This window comes from Pundamilia nyererei, unplaced genomic scaffold (genome assembly GCF_000239375.1).
Source record: "Pundamilia nyererei isolate P.nyererei 1_Seehausen unplaced genomic scaffold, PunNye1.0 scaffold00156, whole genome shotgun sequence".
Taxonomy (NCBI): domain Eukaryota; kingdom Metazoa; phylum Chordata; class Actinopteri; order Cichliformes; family Cichlidae; genus Pundamilia; species Pundamilia nyererei.
Window position 1 is genome coordinate 763744 of NW_005187557.1, and position 17856 is coordinate 781599.

The 17856-nt window shown below is 42.8% G+C and overlaps 3 protein-coding genes across 7 annotated transcripts in view; 2 read left to right on the forward strand and 1 right to left on the reverse strand.

The window, feature by feature from the left end:
- Positions 1-9076, reverse strand: part of LOC102195152 (homeobox-containing protein 1) — a 19121-nt gene extending 10045 nt beyond the window's left edge. The window contains exons 1-6 of one of the 5 annotated variants that reach the window (XM_005745235.1): positions 8808-9076; positions 7773-7884; positions 5691-6120; positions 5333-5418; positions 3555-3665; positions 2117-2335 (exon numbers count right to left, since the gene is read on the reverse strand). In XM_005745235.1, coding sequence (XP_005745292.1) covers positions 2117-2335; positions 3555-3665; positions 5333-5418; positions 5691-6120; positions 7773-7854 — 928 coding nt within the window. In that variant the 5' untranslated portion in view covers positions 7855-7884; positions 8808-9076. Of the gene's footprint in view, positions 1-2116; positions 2336-3554; positions 3666-5332; positions 5419-5690; positions 6121-7772; positions 8110-8545; positions 8785-8807 lie in introns of those variants that run through there. The other 4 variants (XM_005745234.1, XM_013913869.1, XM_005745237.1 and 1 more) reach the window with 4 other exon arrangements.
- Positions 9077-12104: 3028 nt separating this feature from the next.
- On the forward strand, positions 12105-13006 carry LOC102202036 (gap junction beta-4 protein-like). The gene is made up of 2 exons (XM_005745262.1): positions 12105-12640; positions 12730-13006. The coding sequence occupies exons 1-2, from the start codon at positions 12105-12107 to the stop codon at positions 13004-13006; spliced, it is 813 nt and encodes a 270-aa protein (XP_005745319.1).
- A 2751-nt stretch (positions 13007-15757) lies between these two features.
- LOC102195998 (gap junction beta-3 protein-like) lies at positions 15758-17401 on the forward strand. Its single transcript, XM_005745238.1, has 2 exons — positions 15758-15833; positions 16277-17401. Exon 2 carries the CDS (start codon positions 16307-16309, stop codon positions 17036-17038), a length of 732 nt encoding a protein of 243 aa, XP_005745295.1. The 5' UTR covers positions 15758-15833; positions 16277-16306; the 3' UTR covers positions 17039-17401.
- The last annotated feature ends 455 nt before the right edge of the window (positions 17402-17856 follow it).

Genomic DNA, 17856 nt, shown 5'->3' on the forward strand with positions numbered 1-17856 from the left:
CTCTGCGTGAGTAACTTAATGTTGTTCGTGTGTAATTTACGTTGAGTAGGCTAACCACGTTATTACATTAATGCATGTAAGGTGAACTAGCAAACACCATCGTAGTTACATGCGGCTGTCTTCTTGTTTGATAGAGTGATACCATATATGTCCTATAGCTGCAGAAAAGGCTAACATTGAAATCTTTTTCCAAAAAAAACCAAAAAAACAAACAAACAGCTAAACATGAGAGGTTTTAGGACAAAGTTTGTGTTTTCCATTGTTTAAGCACCAGTTCCAACCAAAGGTGGTATGTTGTATGAACAGAAAAGGCTAACTTGGTTATCATTTTGCAGATAAAAAGAAACTGCTAAAAAATAAAAACATAAGAAGTTTTTGGACAAAGTTTGTGTTTTCCATTCTTTAAGCACCGGTTCTAGCACCGTTTAAGCACCGGCACCGTTTCAAAAGTACCGGTTTGGCACCGGTATTGGATAAAACCTAAACGATACCCAACCCTACTTGTTTCTTGTATAAAAGAAGAGAAGAGAAGAGCTTTCCTAGGATGTCAGTGACAAGAATTTGGACCTACACAAGGCTGGAATGGGCTACAAGACCATCGCCAAGCAGCTCGGTGAGTGTCCACAAGGCCCCACCGGCTCAAGGAGGCAGATGTACAGGCCCGTTTGAAGTATGCCACTGAACATCTCAATGACTCAGAGAAGGACTGGGAGAAAGTGTTGTGGTCAGATGAGACCAAAATCTCTTTGGCATCAACTCAACTCACCATGTTTGGAGGAGGAGGAATGCTGCCTGTGACTCCAAGAACACCATCCCCAGGGTCAAACATGGAGGTGGAAACATTATGCTTTGGGGGTGTTTTTCTGCCAAGGGGACAGTACAACCAAACTGCATCAAAGGAAGGATGGATGAGGCCATGTACCGTCAAATCTTGGGTGAGAACCTCCTTCCCTCAGTCAGGGCATTAAAAACAGGTAATGGGTGGGTATTCCAGCATGCCAATGATCCAAAACACACAGCCAAGGCAACAAAGAATTTGCTGAAGAAGACGTATATTGAGGTCTTGGAGTGGCCTAGTCAGTCTCCAGACCTTAATCCTATAGAAAATCTGTGGAGGGAGCTGAAGGTTAAAGTTGCCAAAAATCAGCCACGAAACATTAATAACTGGGAGAGGATCTGCAAAGAGGAGTGGGACAAAATCCCCTCTGCGTGAAAAACGTTTGGCCAACTACAAGACACGTCTGACCTCTGTGATTGCCAACAAAGGTTTTGCCACCAGGTGCTAAAGTATGTTTTGCAAAGGGATCAAATACTTTTCTGAAATGCATTTGAATGGATTTTTTTGTTTAAAAAAAACAAACAAAAAAACTCTGATATGATGCCCTGTCCTAAACAGAAGGCGTTTGTAGTGGTCAAGTAAAGTCAAGTCTTATTCTTTTCAGATCACATTCATGTCTCAGGTTTTTAAAGGACATGATATCAACACAATTTGCATGACACAGACTTTGAATCTTTTCAAAAGCTTTTAAAAGCTCAGTTTAAACTATGTTTAGTATCTGATTGTGAATGTGAAGAATTTGGGGTACCAATCACAGTGCATGTGGGATTTTATGTCAAACCCTTTCAGAACTTTTTACCATCTGTACTTTGACTAAGCGAGCTTTATGAAAACACTGTCACAGAAAGGTTGACACGAATGGAACAGAAAGGGAGTCTTAAACAGAGAGTAAGAAACTCACTTCTAGATAAACGTGTGAACAACCTCTCGCATGAGAGGTGAAACATCTTTAAGAAACTTAAAGAAGTCCATTCACTTTTCTTTCCAAGTTCCTTAGATTATCATGACCTGGATGACTCAGAACACACAGAGACAACTACATTAAACCACACCCACTCGCTATAATGGTGAGCTGGATATGAAACGTCTGGAGCCATTTCTTTTTAGCATTAGAAATCTAAGTTTAGGAGCCATCTGAGACTGCTGTAAAACCCCGTGCTGACAAAGCAGGTCCAGGCTGATCAGCATGCAGACCCACTGTGGTGCATGTGTCTCCTGTGGCAAGCTGCTGATGCCAAGGAGGGCGGGGTGGGGGTGCGCGAGTAAGGGCGCAGTTACCTGGCTGGGCTTGGGCAGCTGCGGCTGCAGCAGTGTACCACGGCAGCAAGTGCATCAGCAGCTCTCTCTGCCTGCTCCACGATGGGTTGGGGTTGAGGTTGGTGTTGGGATTGGGGAGGATGTTGGGGAGGCTGCCGCTTGCCCCTGCTACCGTCCCGTCTCTGTCCCCTCCCCTGGCCCTGGGACTCACGCTGTGCTGGCTTTCACTCCACCTCAGCCCTTCAGTCGGGACAAAACCAATAGTCAGGCAGGCCACCGCCACGGGACACAGACACCAGCTGTGGCAACAACTGGAGGCTGATAGTTTGCATCTATGTCTCTGGATTAAGTGACACACTCCTGCAGACGTGCCTTGAAATGGTAACTTTATCAACAAATACACGCGGTGTAATTTCAGTGGATTGGCCGATCAGGAATCAATTTCACAGACAACACTGCTTCTTTACAGATTCATGGAGGGCAGGTCAATAAGAGCTCATGTAAGAAGCAAAGCGCTGTGGCCACTTTGGCTCAGAAACATTGCAGACAAGGTAGTTATTGTTAGTATCACTGTTAATAGCTTGTTTGTTAGCCATGTGGGAATGAAAACCAGCACCAGAGTACCTCCAGCATCAGGGCTGGGAACTACAGAGGAGCTAAAGCGAAGCCTGAGTGGGACGATGTGGGAGGGGGGGAAATAATAAAGCATTAAGATGAAAGGAGACAGCAGGGACGGCAGATGGTCCATCAGCGGCTTTGTTTATTTCACACACTAACAATGTAAAGATGGACTTTTTGACATGATTTGGTGCGGGAGCATGCTGTTTGACAATAATCAATAAAAGCAGGGAGCATCTTGAGTTGACGCCCGTTTGTCGTGCCGTCGCCGTTTTAATGCTTGCCGAATTTGCATCTCAGGACGAGGCGAGGTCAGCGCTGACCCGAGCTGTTACTCTAGCCTGCGCAGAGAAGCCGGATTCGCCCGCTAAAGTTTCATCTCCCAACCAGAAGCCTTAACGTTATCGATTAGAATCTCCTGTGACGGGACTACCTTTAGCTGAAAATATAGATTTGTCTCGTGTCCTTTCTCGACCTCGCAGCCATTGTGGACCAGGTTGGGGTTAAGCGGGAGGAATTAAAGGTGTGCGGGTTTACCATGCGGGAGGATGGTGGGCGGGGAAAGCGGAGGAGGAGGAGGAGAGGTGGATGGGGAAGGGTTAGCAAGCGGTGGTTCGCATTCAAGACACACAAGACATATTATCCCTTTCTAACACGAGCCTTCTGTTATCTAATCTGCAGGGTAATCTTTCATCATTAACCTGACATTCAACCTTGAGGCACTGATCTGCACCTTCTCATAATTAATCCAAAATCCATTATTCCTGGGAGGATCTGTGTCCCGCTCCTCTCCTCTGTAAAAGTTACATGTTACGCTTGTACCTCTTGGCCTGCGTCTCACCTGGGTTGTTCCTCTCCAGCAGGTACCAGCGGTAGAAAGCTCTGCGCTTGGAGTCGCTCATCTCCAGGCCCTGCTGCAGCAGCCACTGAGAAATGTAGCTCTGGCTGATGCCTGCGTGCGGGAGGTGACACACGTTATTTTAACAGGTTGAGGACAATGATTTATGTCGCAGCGCACCATCGGCGGCGGCGCTGCTGGAGAGATCGGCTGCGTTCCAGCTCTGGAATACTCCTGTTCAGCTAATGAAGCCATCCCCCGACATCGATACTTTAATTAAGGACGTGATGTAGTGCAATCCATTTTCAAGGAAGGAGTAGAAGTTTACTGACATGAACCTGCTGCTACTGCAAACACACATAATACAGCTGGCATTAGCTGAAGCCCATTAAAAGGCTCTTTAAAATCTTTCTGACTCGGTGTGCTTATTTTTCCTTTTCTTGGTATTAAAAGTCAGACTGTGCTCAGGTACTCAACTGTATTCAGGCTTTGAAAGCAAGTCCAGTTACCAGTTAGGCGCCTACACGACAGTACAGTGAATCTCTCTGAACTTTGTTAGACAAAGCAGTTAATTTAAACACTTTAATCGCAATATTTTCTCAAGTTTTTTACCAACTCGATGGCCCTAAAATGACCACCAAGACCAGGAAATTCTGTGTTTTAGGATCTTTATTTTAGATATAAACTACAACATTAACTTAGCCCACTAATGGAAACCTGACGTATCTGAGGGGTAGTTTATGGTTAGGTTTTAACAGAATGTGTGAAACTCATGTCTAAGCATCTGTGATGGCGTAGAATTTCCCCCATTTGGTGACCGATCGCAAATAGATGTGGAAACCACTTCCAATCGCAAGGTGATTGCACAGGTTGGCTGATAGGAGGCAAGTCTTTTCCAAACAGTCTTGACTCAGACTGCTGAAAGTTTGCAAATAGTTGCCGTCTCATTTATAAAAGCAGAGAGATTGTCAATACATTGACATTAACCTGAATCAGTCTACACTGATAAGTGCAATTTGTCTCTTTGCAGTAGGGGACTCGACTCAACTGGTTGCCAACTGGTTATATTACTATACCAGCAAGGTTGCTATGCACCCAAATAATTTTTCAGTTAAATCCTCGTATTGCAGCAACTATGTCACTATTTATATAGGTTTCTGAATTTCTGAGTCTATGATGTTCAACTAGTGAAAACAGGAGTTTCCACTAGTTCATTACAACTGATCATGATTGCATGTTGCAGACATGCTCGCCATCTTTAAAACCACCAAAAGCAACGCAGCCACAATTTCATTGTACACAATAATGTTGCTTTGTGTGCGTGGTCTCCTAACGGTCTCAAACTATCAACAAATTTAATCCAACAGGGAGTTAACAACAAAACAAGAGCAGCTTGGAGAGATTTCACAACTTTAACAGCTTTAAGTTTGCAGTAGTTTCAGTAGTATCAATACTCCGCATCAGCAGATGCCTGAAGCCAAGGTTCAAGTATTGAATAGAAACTGGCGAAAGTGGGATGGGAGCATCTGTGAGCCAGTTACACTTCATTTTGCAGTTTAAAAAAAAAACACACGAGTGAATGAGTTGGCAGAGAGAATAAGAGCAAAAAGCCTGAAATCAGCTTTTCATTTGTTCAATACAGAATCGTTTGGTTTAGCATTTTGTTTGAATTAAATCAAGACAGCAAAAGTTCAACTCTAATTAAATGCTGAGCCCCCCTGTGTTTCTCACTGCACGATCAACAGTTTGATGATCGGGGATGTCACAGCAAAGCAGAGTACCTGTAACTTGGCCCACGATCGCCTGAGAGATTCTGCGGTTGTTCAGGAAAGTTTTAATCTCTTCTTTCACCAGGTTGCTGTCTCTCCTGCGAAAGCAACAAAAGGCCCCATCACTGCCAGAAGAACCATTACACGGTGGTTAAAACACCAGCCTTTGCTCCGACTAACCTTATTCACTGCTGCTTCTCCTTTTTCAGCCATCCCTGAGCACCTGACCTGAATTAACTGCATGTAAATTCTGAAGAATAAGCCTTCGCCTCTGGGAATAGTAGCTGTCATTATCTGATGTTATAATAGTCTCTCTACTATTCCTTTGGTCTCTCTTGCACCACAATCCTCCCGTTCTCCCTCTCCTTACCTCATGTACTCCTCCACCTTTTCCTCCAGGTCCCAATCCTCCTCCCCCATCATGTCGTAGCTGAAAGACCGCTGAACTGCCACAGTGGGAGGATAGAGGGGTGGGGGAGAGGCCTCGAAGCTGTTGCTTGGGGACAGCGCGGCGCCGTCCAGGCCGGAGGTCTGCGTGGTTGCTGAGGCCAGGGAGAGCGAGGAGGCGGAGGAGGATGACGACGAGGACGGGGCTGGGGCAGCAGTGGCGGGGGCGTTGTTGGAAGGGGCCGGGTGAGAGTCACAGTGGGACGGGCGGTGATCGGGGTCCAGCCTCTCCAGGGACTCCAAAGCGTGGATGATCTGAGGTTTGGTCATGCCGGACAGGCGCAGGCGCTGCAGGAGGTCAATCTGCTCAATGGTGTAGCGGGGCTCCACCTCACAGCACTCCATTCTGGCATCTAGAGTAAATGAGCCGGGTTTATCGAGGTGAAACCAATGAGACACAAGACCAAATCTGTGAATGAGTCTGAACCACTCATCAACCTATTAATACACCCGAGAGCAGCACGGACGGGCTGATTTCTCACCAGATAAGCAGCACCACGAGACTTCACAGTGTTACCAAGACATAAACGGCTATATTTATCCCCACTCAACACCATTCAGACCTTAAATAGAGATAATATGTTGCAGACTTTTTCAGAACCTGCAGAGAAATGATCAAAGGAATATTAATAGATGAGAAAGGCACACGCAGCAGGATTCAAGCACTTTGAAGGCGTTTATTTATAATGACACTTTAAATGCAAATCTGATCCAAGTATTTTGGTAACGTTAATACTCGAAAAAACCCAAATAACTTTGAGTGAAAACATGACGCGGTAATAAAAAAAACTGCACTTAGAGAACAGAGCACTCCGCACTGTTCTCCTGCGAGGAACCCTTTGGGTCATTCAAAAAAAAAAGAAAAAAGTTTTGGCCACCTTTCAAATGCTTGGCAACACTGCACTTAGGCTAACCTTGCTCCATTTGTCCTGGGTGGAATTAAAGTAAGATCACCCTGGCATACGTAACCTAACATCAGGTCCCACCTCGGCTGAGTCATATCCATCCTTTTAGTTTTTTTTTTTTTTTAAAGTCCCGCAAGTCTGCAGGGAGCCTTATCCTAGTATTCACCTATGACTAAGATGCACTAAAAAGTAAAGATCACATTAAACTTTTTTTTTTAAAGAATTGCAGGAATTTGACATGACCTTGCTAACATGAAAAGCATGGGTATTAAGAGATGGGGCATCAGGTAGCATTAGCCCCCCTCAAATTTGATTTTCTATGATGATCAGTGCCACTAGATGTTAGTACAGATAGGACCAGTGGTAGAAATAACTCAGTGCATTTACTCAAGTACTTTAGGGAAGTACAGCAGTGGAAGGAAGGGCATATGGCGAAAAAACTGTGCCAAATAAAATATATGGATCACTGCACTGTGGCGACACCTCTGGAAATAAGGTAGCAGCATTAAGTATGTTTAATGCACTTAAGTACTTCTAAAGTAGGTTTTGCATGTATTCTAAAATATCTGTCTCCTTAATATGTATTTTTGAATCTACCAGCAGTAACTAACATTAGCCTCCAGCTGCAGATGATTTTAATCTTGCATGAAAGTCTGCATGAGTACTTTCACTTGAAGTGCATTAAGTACATTATGATGATAAAACTTTTGCACTTTCACCTAAGCAGGATGATACATTTTAAACACCCTGCCCTGTTCTTGGATGACAAAAATCTACTCGAATAATTTCTTCCACTTTTGCATAACTGTAAATAATGGATAATGATGCTGCTACAACAAACAGAAAAAGTTCAACTTGCTAAATGTGTTGCAAGACGAGGAAACTTCCAGAACACTGCCGCCTGGAAAAAGTTAAGTTGTTGGATTTTTTTTTTTTTTTACAAAACTCTCTGCTTAAAAAGTCAAGCGCTCCCAAAGCAGCGCGCAGTGATTTAACCCCCCACCTTTACCACACACGGATCTCTCTAAGCACAACTGTAACATCCAGATCTCAGCAGCTGGCTGACTTTGACAGTTTCGCTGTCTCGTTGTAGATCTTACCTGATGGAGGTGGTGACACGGACAGGCGCCCCGGGAGTGGTTCAGTGCGTGGGGTCGCAACGGGGACACACCACTGTCGCATGGCTCAGCGAAGTTCAGCTCGGCTGGACCTCTGAGGAGTCACACAGGAGACTTGCTGCAGTGTGTTGCGGTTAAATCGCCTCTATTAGCATCTTGCCAAACCTGCAACAACAGATCACTCCCCTAGCAGCCTGTGCTGGCTAAGCTAGCGCCGTCAACTCCAGTTGGTTCCCCTGAGCACCAACCTCCCATCAACTGCTGCTTAGCTGTCCTGTTAGCCAGAACGAGACTAGAAAGCGGAAGCGATGCTTGCAACCTTCAAAGTAAGACAAACTGGTAGCTCGATAACAATAACCATTTTCACATGATGCACAGACAGAATTAAACTGAATTCGGAAGCATATAGCTATTTTATAGCTATTTTCCAAAATGAGTCTATTTTCCACCTCTCTTTCTATCTGGGGCTATTTCCAATTATGTCTCAATGTAATGTTAGGTTTTTACACTTAACTCAGCTGTAAAACGACAAACATAAATAAATAAAGTAAAATACTTTTCACATGCCATGTCTTTTCTCAAATTTCATTATCCACTTATACACATAGAAATACAAAGATGAATGTGAAACGCTTAGAAAGTTAAATGTATTCACCTTTTGACCCATTTACTGAAATGACAACTATTATTTTGCTCCAATGATGAGCGCAAATTACACTTTTATTTTGAAAAACTCGGGAAACGATGCTACTTACTCTGGTTAGCTTGATAAAACGGTCTGTCTTGTCTCGGCTAACAACTTACCCAAAACTTGCACTTTAAGGGCAATCTGAGCAATGTTTCAAACAAGCAACCGTTTACGAAAAAATCACCGTTCTAGAGTGCTACAGCCAAACATTTTATGTGTTAAGTCGAAGGGCTGGGACCACCGCCAGCTGCTAACGGGTTAGCTCGCCTGCTAGCTAAGTTAGCTGGTGGCTAGCAGCGGATTGTCCCGCCGCGGAGCACCTCTCTTACCTCCCGTTGCTGAAGAGAGACAGCTGCAGCCGGCTGGTCGGACAGGGCAGATAATTAAAAGTGGCAAAAAAAAAGTAGCGGTCCACTCAACTCCGCTATAGTAAATAAGTCCTGGGTTGAAGGCGGACGGTTAAGTTAACGAATAGAGGGTGAAGGATGCGGGGTCATGTTGTCTTTCGCTATGCAGTGGGGAAATAGTATATGCAAACGAGAGGAGTCTGTCTCAATTTGTGACCCCTCACCCGACAGTACCGTGAAGGCAGCAAGAATTATCATTATGATTTCCGGTTGTACAGTGCATGCTAGAAAACGTCTACCCTAAATTCAAGCACGGCTGCAGGGCGACATGAAGCCAAAAGTAACATTTTAACTAAAGTGACTGAAAATGTAACGATGCTCGTGCGTACATCTCGCTCAGGCGGCTTTAGCGGCATTTAATGCCCATGATGAAAACATTTCTTCTTTTATTTTGGACAAGTACTTAGGAAATATGTCACTAAATCGGTTTTCCTTGACGCATCACCGCCCAATACATAAGTGGGTCTGTATGCAGACTGTAATAAGCTTCCTCGCAAGCGTTTGCAGAAGAAGCCATATGAACAGGAGGTAAACAACAATTATAATGAGTGGATAAAACGAGAGTGTGGCTGTTCTTGGCTTGGAATACCATGAAATGTACTTAACCATAATATGTATTTGCAAGGAGCATTTACAGCTTTGTGAGGTTGTGCTTCGCAAAGCAGTCAGTGGGAGCCTGTATAGAAAATCAGAAAAATCTATAAAAATTAAATGCAAATATGGACAGAAAAAATTGGGGACAACTTTTTGGTTCTTGGGCATCACCCTGTACTTTAATACAGATGGTATGACTTTAAAAGGTGACTGTGCACAAATGTTTGAAAAAGATTCTGAATTAACTATTTTTGCATAATGTTGGAAAAAGTATTTGACTCTTGTTTCAAGTAAGAATCATAATACTACAATATGAAGGTACGTGTTTCCAAGTCCGGCAGTCAAACTCCTTCAGAATCTTTTTTTAAATATGGAAATCTTTTTTTTTTATTGCAGCTATACCAAAAGCCTATAAAATATATCCTCTCATTCAGTGCAAAGAAAGAAATTGATCCTAAACTTTATTTTATTTACAGTATAAAACAGTATAGATAGATAGATAGATAGATAGATAGATAGATAGATAGATAGATAGATAGATAGATAGATAGATAGATGTATATGTATGTAGTTATTGATTGATTACTTGTAGTAAAAAAAAAAAGCAGTGTTAAAAGAGATCCATTATCACTCAGGGCATCTACATGAAACGTGTCATTATAATTCATAATAATTAATTAGAATTACTAAAAACCTATAATGTCATAATATACATTATGTTAGTATAGCGGCACGGTGGCATGGTGGTTAGCACTGCTGCCGCACAGCAAGAGGGTCCTGAGTCCAATTCCACCATCAGTGGGGTCTTTCTGTGTGGAGTTTGCATGTTCTCCCCGTGTTTGCGTGGGTTCCCTGCGTGGGGATAGGTTAATTGGATAATCCACTAGGTGTGAATGTGCGAGTGAATGGTTGCCTGTCCCTGTGTGTTGGCCCTTCGACAGACTGGCAACCTGTCCAGGGTGTACCCCGCCTCTCGCCCTATGACAGCTGGGATAGGCTCCAGCGCCCCCCGCAACCCTGAAAAGGATAAGCGGAAGTGAATGGATGGATGGATGTTAGTATAACTATTAATCCACAAATAATAATAATGAGTCAGGTATTCCTGGGCCTCTCCGTCTGTGTAGGCTGTAGACATAAACACCTTCCTATAGCGTTGTTGCGTCTTTGTACATCAGTACTCTCCAAGAGTGAATATCAACTGCTGATCTAATCTAATATAGCTGGATTTCATTGTCCAGCTTCACGCAGACACGTACAATGTCATAACCATATTATACAGTCTGTGGTCTAAACCCAAAGGATTACTTGACTCTGACTGATGTGGTTCTCTATATCCACTCTAAAGTTATTGTGCACTGTAGAGCTGTGGAGCCAGCCAGCAGACCGCCTTAATAGCAAGGGTTGATATACAAAAAGGTTGTTCATCTAGGACCAGCTTCATAGGTTATAAAATTGAGAATAAGGTTATTGTAACTGTGTTGCATTTTGTCCAATCTGACAAGTTTTGTCTTGTGATTGTAACAGATTTTGCAAAAAATAAAATAAAATAAAATGATTTCACAGAGGTGCTGTGTCTTTTTCTGTTTTCTTGTTTTTCCCCTTTCTATTATGGTAAATGTTCTGTATTTGTATAGCGCTTTTACTTGGTCCTAAGGACCCCAAAGCGCTTTACACTATACACAATCATCCACCCATTCACACACACATTCACACACTGGTGATGGCAAGCTACATTGTAGCCACAGCCACCCTGGGGCGCACCGACAGAGGCGAGGCTGCCGGACACTGGCACCACCGGGCCCTCTGACCACCACCAGAAGGCAACGGGTGAAGTGTCTTGCCCAAATTATAATTTAGCTAAAGAGTGAATCAATATTATATTTTATTATAACCTCTGTTTTCTTTGTATTTTTGCAGGGTCTTTACCTCACAATACAAACCACCTTGAGGAACTGTTGTTGTGATTTAATGCTATACAAATAAAATTGAGTTCCTCATACAGGAAGGATGGGATTGTATAAATCACCTGTGATGTTTTGTCTTTGTTTCCAACTTATCCAAGGATAGGATCGTACACTTTTGGTCACATTTTAAATATACAGTAACGCTAAAGTCAGGAGAAGACAGGTTGGTGTGTATAAAAACTTTCCTCAGAAGTGAATACTCATCTGTCTCTTTCTAAGAAACTTCCTGATAGGCAGACTTTTTGTATCTTTTGACACAACCTGGCTCGTTGTATCACATACCTTTCCTTATTTATTCTAAGTCAGGCTAACTGGCTTTCTTTGAATGTAAGACTTGTAGCGTCCAGGATGGTGCAGAGCCTGTGTGAACTAGTGAACTAGTCAAGGTGTGTGTGTGTTTTATCACCAGTTACAGAAGTGACTCTAGCTGAAGAATGGGTCTATGTTTGCTTTGTTCTGTGTACCTCCCTCCCTTTCTGACTGTACCAAGAAGGCACAGGCAGGTATTAAGAAACATATTAAAGCACCTTCGTGCTTGACATGCCCAGTTCAGAGTGCGTCCAAGCGAGCGATACCTCAGCAGTGGGTCCCACATCTTGGGATTTTCTTTTTTAGTGCTCTGTTTCTACAATTGGGTTCAACTGACATCTGAAACAACACCATGAACTGGATCTTCTTGGAGGGTCTCCTCAGTGGGACTAACAAGTACGCCACAAGGTTTGGTCGAATCTGGCTTGCCATTGTCTTCATCTTCAGGCTCTTGGTCTTCTTGGTGGCTTGTGAAAAGGTCTGGGGCGACGAACAAAAGGACTTTGATTGCAACACCCGCCAGCCTGGTTGTCAAAATGTCTGCTATGACCACTACTTCCCCATCTCTTACACCCGACTCTGGGCTCTCCAGCTGATCTTTGTGACTTGTCCATCCCTTCTCGTGACTCTCCACGTTTCCTACAGAAAAGACCGGGAGCGTAAGCACCGGCTAAAGTACGGAGAAGACTGCACACCTCTGTATGATAACACAGGAAAGAAACGAGGGGGTCTCTGGTGGACCTACTTTTTCAGCCTGCTGTTCAAGATAACTGTGGATGGCGTGTTTGTCTTCCTGCTGTTTTACCTCTACGAAGCTGCATTCTTTCCTCCACTGGTGAAATGCAGAGAAGAGCCATGTCCCAATGTGGTGGACTGCTACATTGCGAGGTAAGGGATACCTTTAAGGTTCTAAATGGCCAAAAATTTCAAACGCTTAATCCTACATTATGTTTTATCTCTTACACTCTGTTTTCCAGGCCAACGGAAAAGAAGATATTTACTGTCTTTATGGTGGTGACCAGCTTTGTGTGTATTTTCCTCACTCTTTGTGAGGTGTTATATCTGTGTGGGAAGAGGTTCCGGGAATGCTGCAAAAAAGGACCTCGCTCCATGAGAGACAACTCCTTCATGATGACCAGAGTTCCTCTGAGTGGTAATGAAAACTCAGCCTACAAAGAACCGGTTCTGGAGAAGAGTGTGACCAATGGAGAACCGGGCCAGAAGGGTTCAGCCCCGCCCTACACCATAGCCTGAGCTCATTATGTCCTGAGAGACATAATGAATTTTTAAATATCAGAATCAGAATCATCAGCAAATGCTTACAAACAGATGATGTTGGTTATTTTGATACCAATTTTACATTTTAACTATTTTATGTTTTTGTTCCCCAACATTGATGTGTTGAGCATGTATGTACTGCTATTTCAATAAACGTTTAATCTGATACTATCAAAATGATTTTTTTTGGATGTATATGACCATATGTCAAGACTATCTCTCCACTCTACATATTCCACATGTTCAGCAATGTACACTGAGCAAAAATATAAACGCAACACTTGTTTTTGCTCCCATTTTTCATAAGCTGAACCCAAAAATCTGAAACATTTTCTACATACACAAAGGACCCATTACTATCAAATGTTGTTCACAAAACTGTCTAAATCTGTTAGTGAGCACGTCTCCTTTGCCAAGATTATCCATCCCACCTTGCAGGTGTGGCATGTCAAGGTGCCGATTAGACAGCATGAATATTGCACAGGTGTGCTTTAGCCTGCCCACAATAGAAGGGCACTCTGAAATATGCAATTGATCACACAGCACAATGCCACAGATGTCGCAACTTTTGAGGGAGCGTGCAATTAGCATGCTGACTGCAGGACGTCTACCAGAGCTGTTGCCCGTGAAATGAATGTTTATTTCTCTGCCATAAGCCTTCTTCAAAGGTGGTTCAGAGAATTTGGCTGTACATCCAACCGGCCTCACAATCGCAGACCACGTGTAACCATTCCAGCCCAGGACCTCCACATTGAGCATGTTTAGCTCCAGGATCGTCTGAGACCAGCCACCCAGACAGCTGCAGCAAAAATCAGTTTGCATAACCAAAGAATTTCTGCACAAACTGTCAGAAACCGTCTCAGGATCAAATGACCAATGGTGGGTGGGGTTGTGGTATGGGAAAGCGTATGTTATGGAAAACGAACACAAGTGTATTTTATTGCTGGCATTTTGAATGCACAGAGATACCGTGTTGAGATCCTGAGGCCCATTGTTGTGCCATTCATCCATGACCATCACCTCATGTTAAAGCATGATAATGCACGGCCCCATATTGCAAGGAGCTGTACACAATTCGTGGAAGCTGAAAACATCCCAGTTCTTGCATGGCCAGCATACTCGCCCTACATGTCACCCATTGAGCATGTTTGGGATGCTCTGGATCGACGGATATGGCAGCGTGTTCCAATTCCAGCCAATATTCAGCAACTTTGCACAGCTATTGAAGAGGAATAGACCAACCTTCCACAGCCCACAATCAACAACCTGATCAACTCTATGCGATGGAGATGTGTTGGACTGCATGAGGCAAATGGTGGCCACACCAGATACAGACTGGTTTTGCCACATCTGTGGCCTCGTGCTGTGTGATCAATTGCATATTTCAGAGTGGCCTTTTTATTGTGGGCAGGCTAAGGCACACCTGTGCAATATTCATGCTGTCTAATCGGCACCTTGACATACCACACCTGCAAGGTGGGATGGATAATCTCGGCAAAGGAGACGTGCTCACTAACACAGATTTAGACAGATTTGTGAACAATATTTGATAGTAATGGGTCCTTTGTGTATGTAGAAAATGTTTCAGATCTTTGAGTTCAGCTCATGAAAAATGGGAGCAAAAACAAAAGTGTGCGTTTAAATTTTTGTTCAGTGTAGATCTAGTCTTTCCCCTCAGAGAACCTGGGTTACAATGTAACCAACCGTTATGATTCTCCAATCTACATAACACAAAATTTCTGAACCTGTGCTGAATGAATTAAAGTAAACTGATTTTTTCTTTAACTACACTCAGAAAGAATTAGGCTGGACATTATAACTTCTCAACAATTTATCATTTTTTAGTTATCCACCATGGTTAGACTTTCATTTAAATTCCACCACTTTCTACAGAATGTTTTACCTGTTTGGAACATTCAACAGAAAAATCGTCACGCCAAAATATATAAAAGTTTATTTGAAATGCTGTTCTAGTTTCTGTAAACTTAGCAAGTGGCTAAACCCAACCCAAAGCTGAGACAGATCACTGGTGTTCTGGTTAAGTGCTTGAGACAAATTGCAATGCTGTAAAATGAACTAATAGGCCAGACTGCTACTACCATTCCATAAGATCTTTTAAAGTAGTCAGCAAAACCACAATGTGATGTATCCACATGACAACTTCATGTGGTAAGTGAAGGGAGTAGCATTAAAAACAAACACTACTCCTACACTAGTTTCGCACCACCTCAGTAAAAACTACATTTGGCATTCCTTCTACGAGCGTCATATCAAAGAACAGATTTGTACTGAGTGTACTTATAAGGTGGTGACTGCTGCACTTCCTAACCTTAGAAAATCAACAAACAAATGCATATACTGTTTAGCGATATCAACTCTCCATATCTCAGGTGCATTTTAGAGTTGTTGCTCAAACAAATGTTAGGTGGTAGCCTGGTTGACTAAGCACCTACCCAAGGACATATCTTCACATCTCAACTGCCTCATGAGACTGATAAGAAACATAAGAAACTCAAATCACAGTGGACAAATACAATTTAAAATGTGCCTTATTAAGGCTAAATGATAGCGTATCACTACGTATGTGTATTTTGTAATTTTTTTGCTGCATTCATAACTTTAAGGTAGTATATTGTCCAGCACTCCGATTAGCTGGGTAGATGCCAGAAGTGGACACACCTCTAGATTATGACCAATCCGTCCAGAGGTTGAACCAATGTTACCTGTTTAACTTATTTTTTTAGGAAGTTTATTTCCCAGACTGGACGCATGAAAGACTGCGTGCAAGAACAGAAGTCATAAGGTAAGTTTCTTTTAGATACAGTCTCACATAAGTTATTTTTCATTTTAAAACTTTATTTAGAAAAAGAAATCCTTAAGTTTAATGGAAGAACTAAACATGGAACACAGTTGAGGCAAGCTTCAGCTTAAACTCTTCTAAAGGTAGCCGAGGTAGAGAATCAAGTATCTTTTGTGCTGTCGAGGGATTTTATGTTATAAACCAGTGAGCATTTCATTAATTATTAATGGCATATTTCTTTAAAAGTGTCAAATTTTGAACATAAGTGAAAACATGCTGTGAGAAGTGGGAGAGCTTTAGGTTTCAGAGCTTCCGAGCAAAAGTTTGATCAGAAATGGGAACACCTATTTGAAAGACCCACTGTTGGGAACAGATATTCTCTGGATGATTGCATAACTTTGCCTTTATGTTTTCTTTTTTTTTCCTGCCTCCCCAAATATTCACAGCTTAAAAGAAACGTATTGAAGCCTGAACTCATGGATTGGAAAGTTCTTCAGGGTTTTCTCAGCGGCGTCAACAAGTACTCCACTGCCTTCGGAAGGATCTGGTTATCGGTGGTCTTTGTTTTCCGGGTGCTGATCTTCGTGGTGGCTGCTGAGCGAGTCTGGAGCGACGAGCAGGGGCACTTCGACTGCAACACCCGTCAGCCTGGTTGCACCAACATCTGTTATAATCACTTCTTCCCCATCTCCCACATTCGCCTTTGGGCCCTCCAACTTGTTTTCATCACTTGCCCTTCATTCATGGTGGTGCTCCACGTGGCTTACCGGGAAGAACGGGAACGCAAGTACCGAGCCAAGCACGGCGATAACACTCGGCTCTACAACAACCCGGGACAAAAGCATGGCGGCCTGTGGTGGACGTACCTGATGAGCCTCTTCATCAAAACTGGTTTCGAGATCACTTTTCTCTACTTGCTCCACTACATCTACGATAGCTTTAAGCTGCCCAGGAAGGTTCAATGCGATGTCAGCCCCTGTCCAAATCTGGTCGACTGCTACGTGTCTCGACCCACTGAGAAAACCGTTTTTTCCTACTTCATGGTGGGGGCATCCGTCCTGTGTGTGGTGCTCAACATTTGTGAGATATTCTACATGATTGCGACCAGAGTGGTGAATCGAAAACAACACGGCAGCATCAGAACTGCATCGAGAAAGGTCCGCCCTGAAGTGGACTGCGACGCCTGCAAGTCCTCTCACGCTGAATAGCTGAAGACCCTTTTGGGGAACTAAAAATCAAGAAATCTTCTCATGCCCCTTATTAATCACCTATTTTTATGCATTAAATGTTAAGTAGTTTCACCTTTGGCTTTCAAATCTTTGATATGGTGTTTTGCACATTTGAAGATCCCTTCCTAATATCATTCAAATGTAAGATTATCCACTTGACATCTGACACCTCATATCAGCTTCAACTGAACTTAAGTGTGTGTGTGTTTTGTTAACCTTCAGAAGGGATCTCTCCACGGCCCTAATGGACACGATGATAATTTAGGCCTCTGCGTGTTGTTGAAAAGCACCCATGAAAAAAGGTGAACGCATTCAGGTTTATTGTATTTACATTTATAAAGTTTCCAAAATGTAATTTAATGTAAATGTTTTAATTCCCTGTTGTGATCTTACAAATAAATGTTTGATTAAATATCAAGAACTGATTTTCACATTATGGGCTGAACATTCACAGATTTGTGACTACAGACAGTACAACACTGAGCAAAAGTGACTATTAATTTGTTTGACTTAGTCGCTCAAAGTGACAAAAATAAACATTACAACTTGTATATATTTGTAAAAATCTGTAAAATGGTCATTCAGCTTCATATTTCTTCAATAGCGTCACTGATCCACTTGGTGGCAGTCAAGCCTTATTGGCATATGAAGGGACAGAACCCATCAGTGATATCCCCAGAGTTCCGTTGTTTTGTGACTGTTTACTATTTGGGCTTCTTTAAAAGATTATTTTGCTGTAGTTGCTACACATTCTTTTACTCTTGTGCAGCTTATTTATTTATTCAAACCAGCCACAT

What these genes read in the sequence shown, in the direction of transcription:
- LOC102202036 (XM_005745262.1), top strand. Translation starts at nt 12,105, where the DNA reads ATGAACTGGATCTTCTTGGAGGGTCTCCTCAGTGGGACTAACAAGTAC. An exon ending in GTGGACTGCTACATTGCGAG is followed by an intron (nt 12,641 to 12,729) that starts GTAAGGGATACC and finishes TCTGTTTTCCAG; the next exon opens with GCCAACGGAAAAGAAGATAT.
- LOC102195998 (XM_005745238.1), top strand. Translation starts at nt 16,307, where the DNA reads ATGGATTGGAAAGTTCTTCAGGGTTTTCTCAGCGGCGTCAACAAGTAC.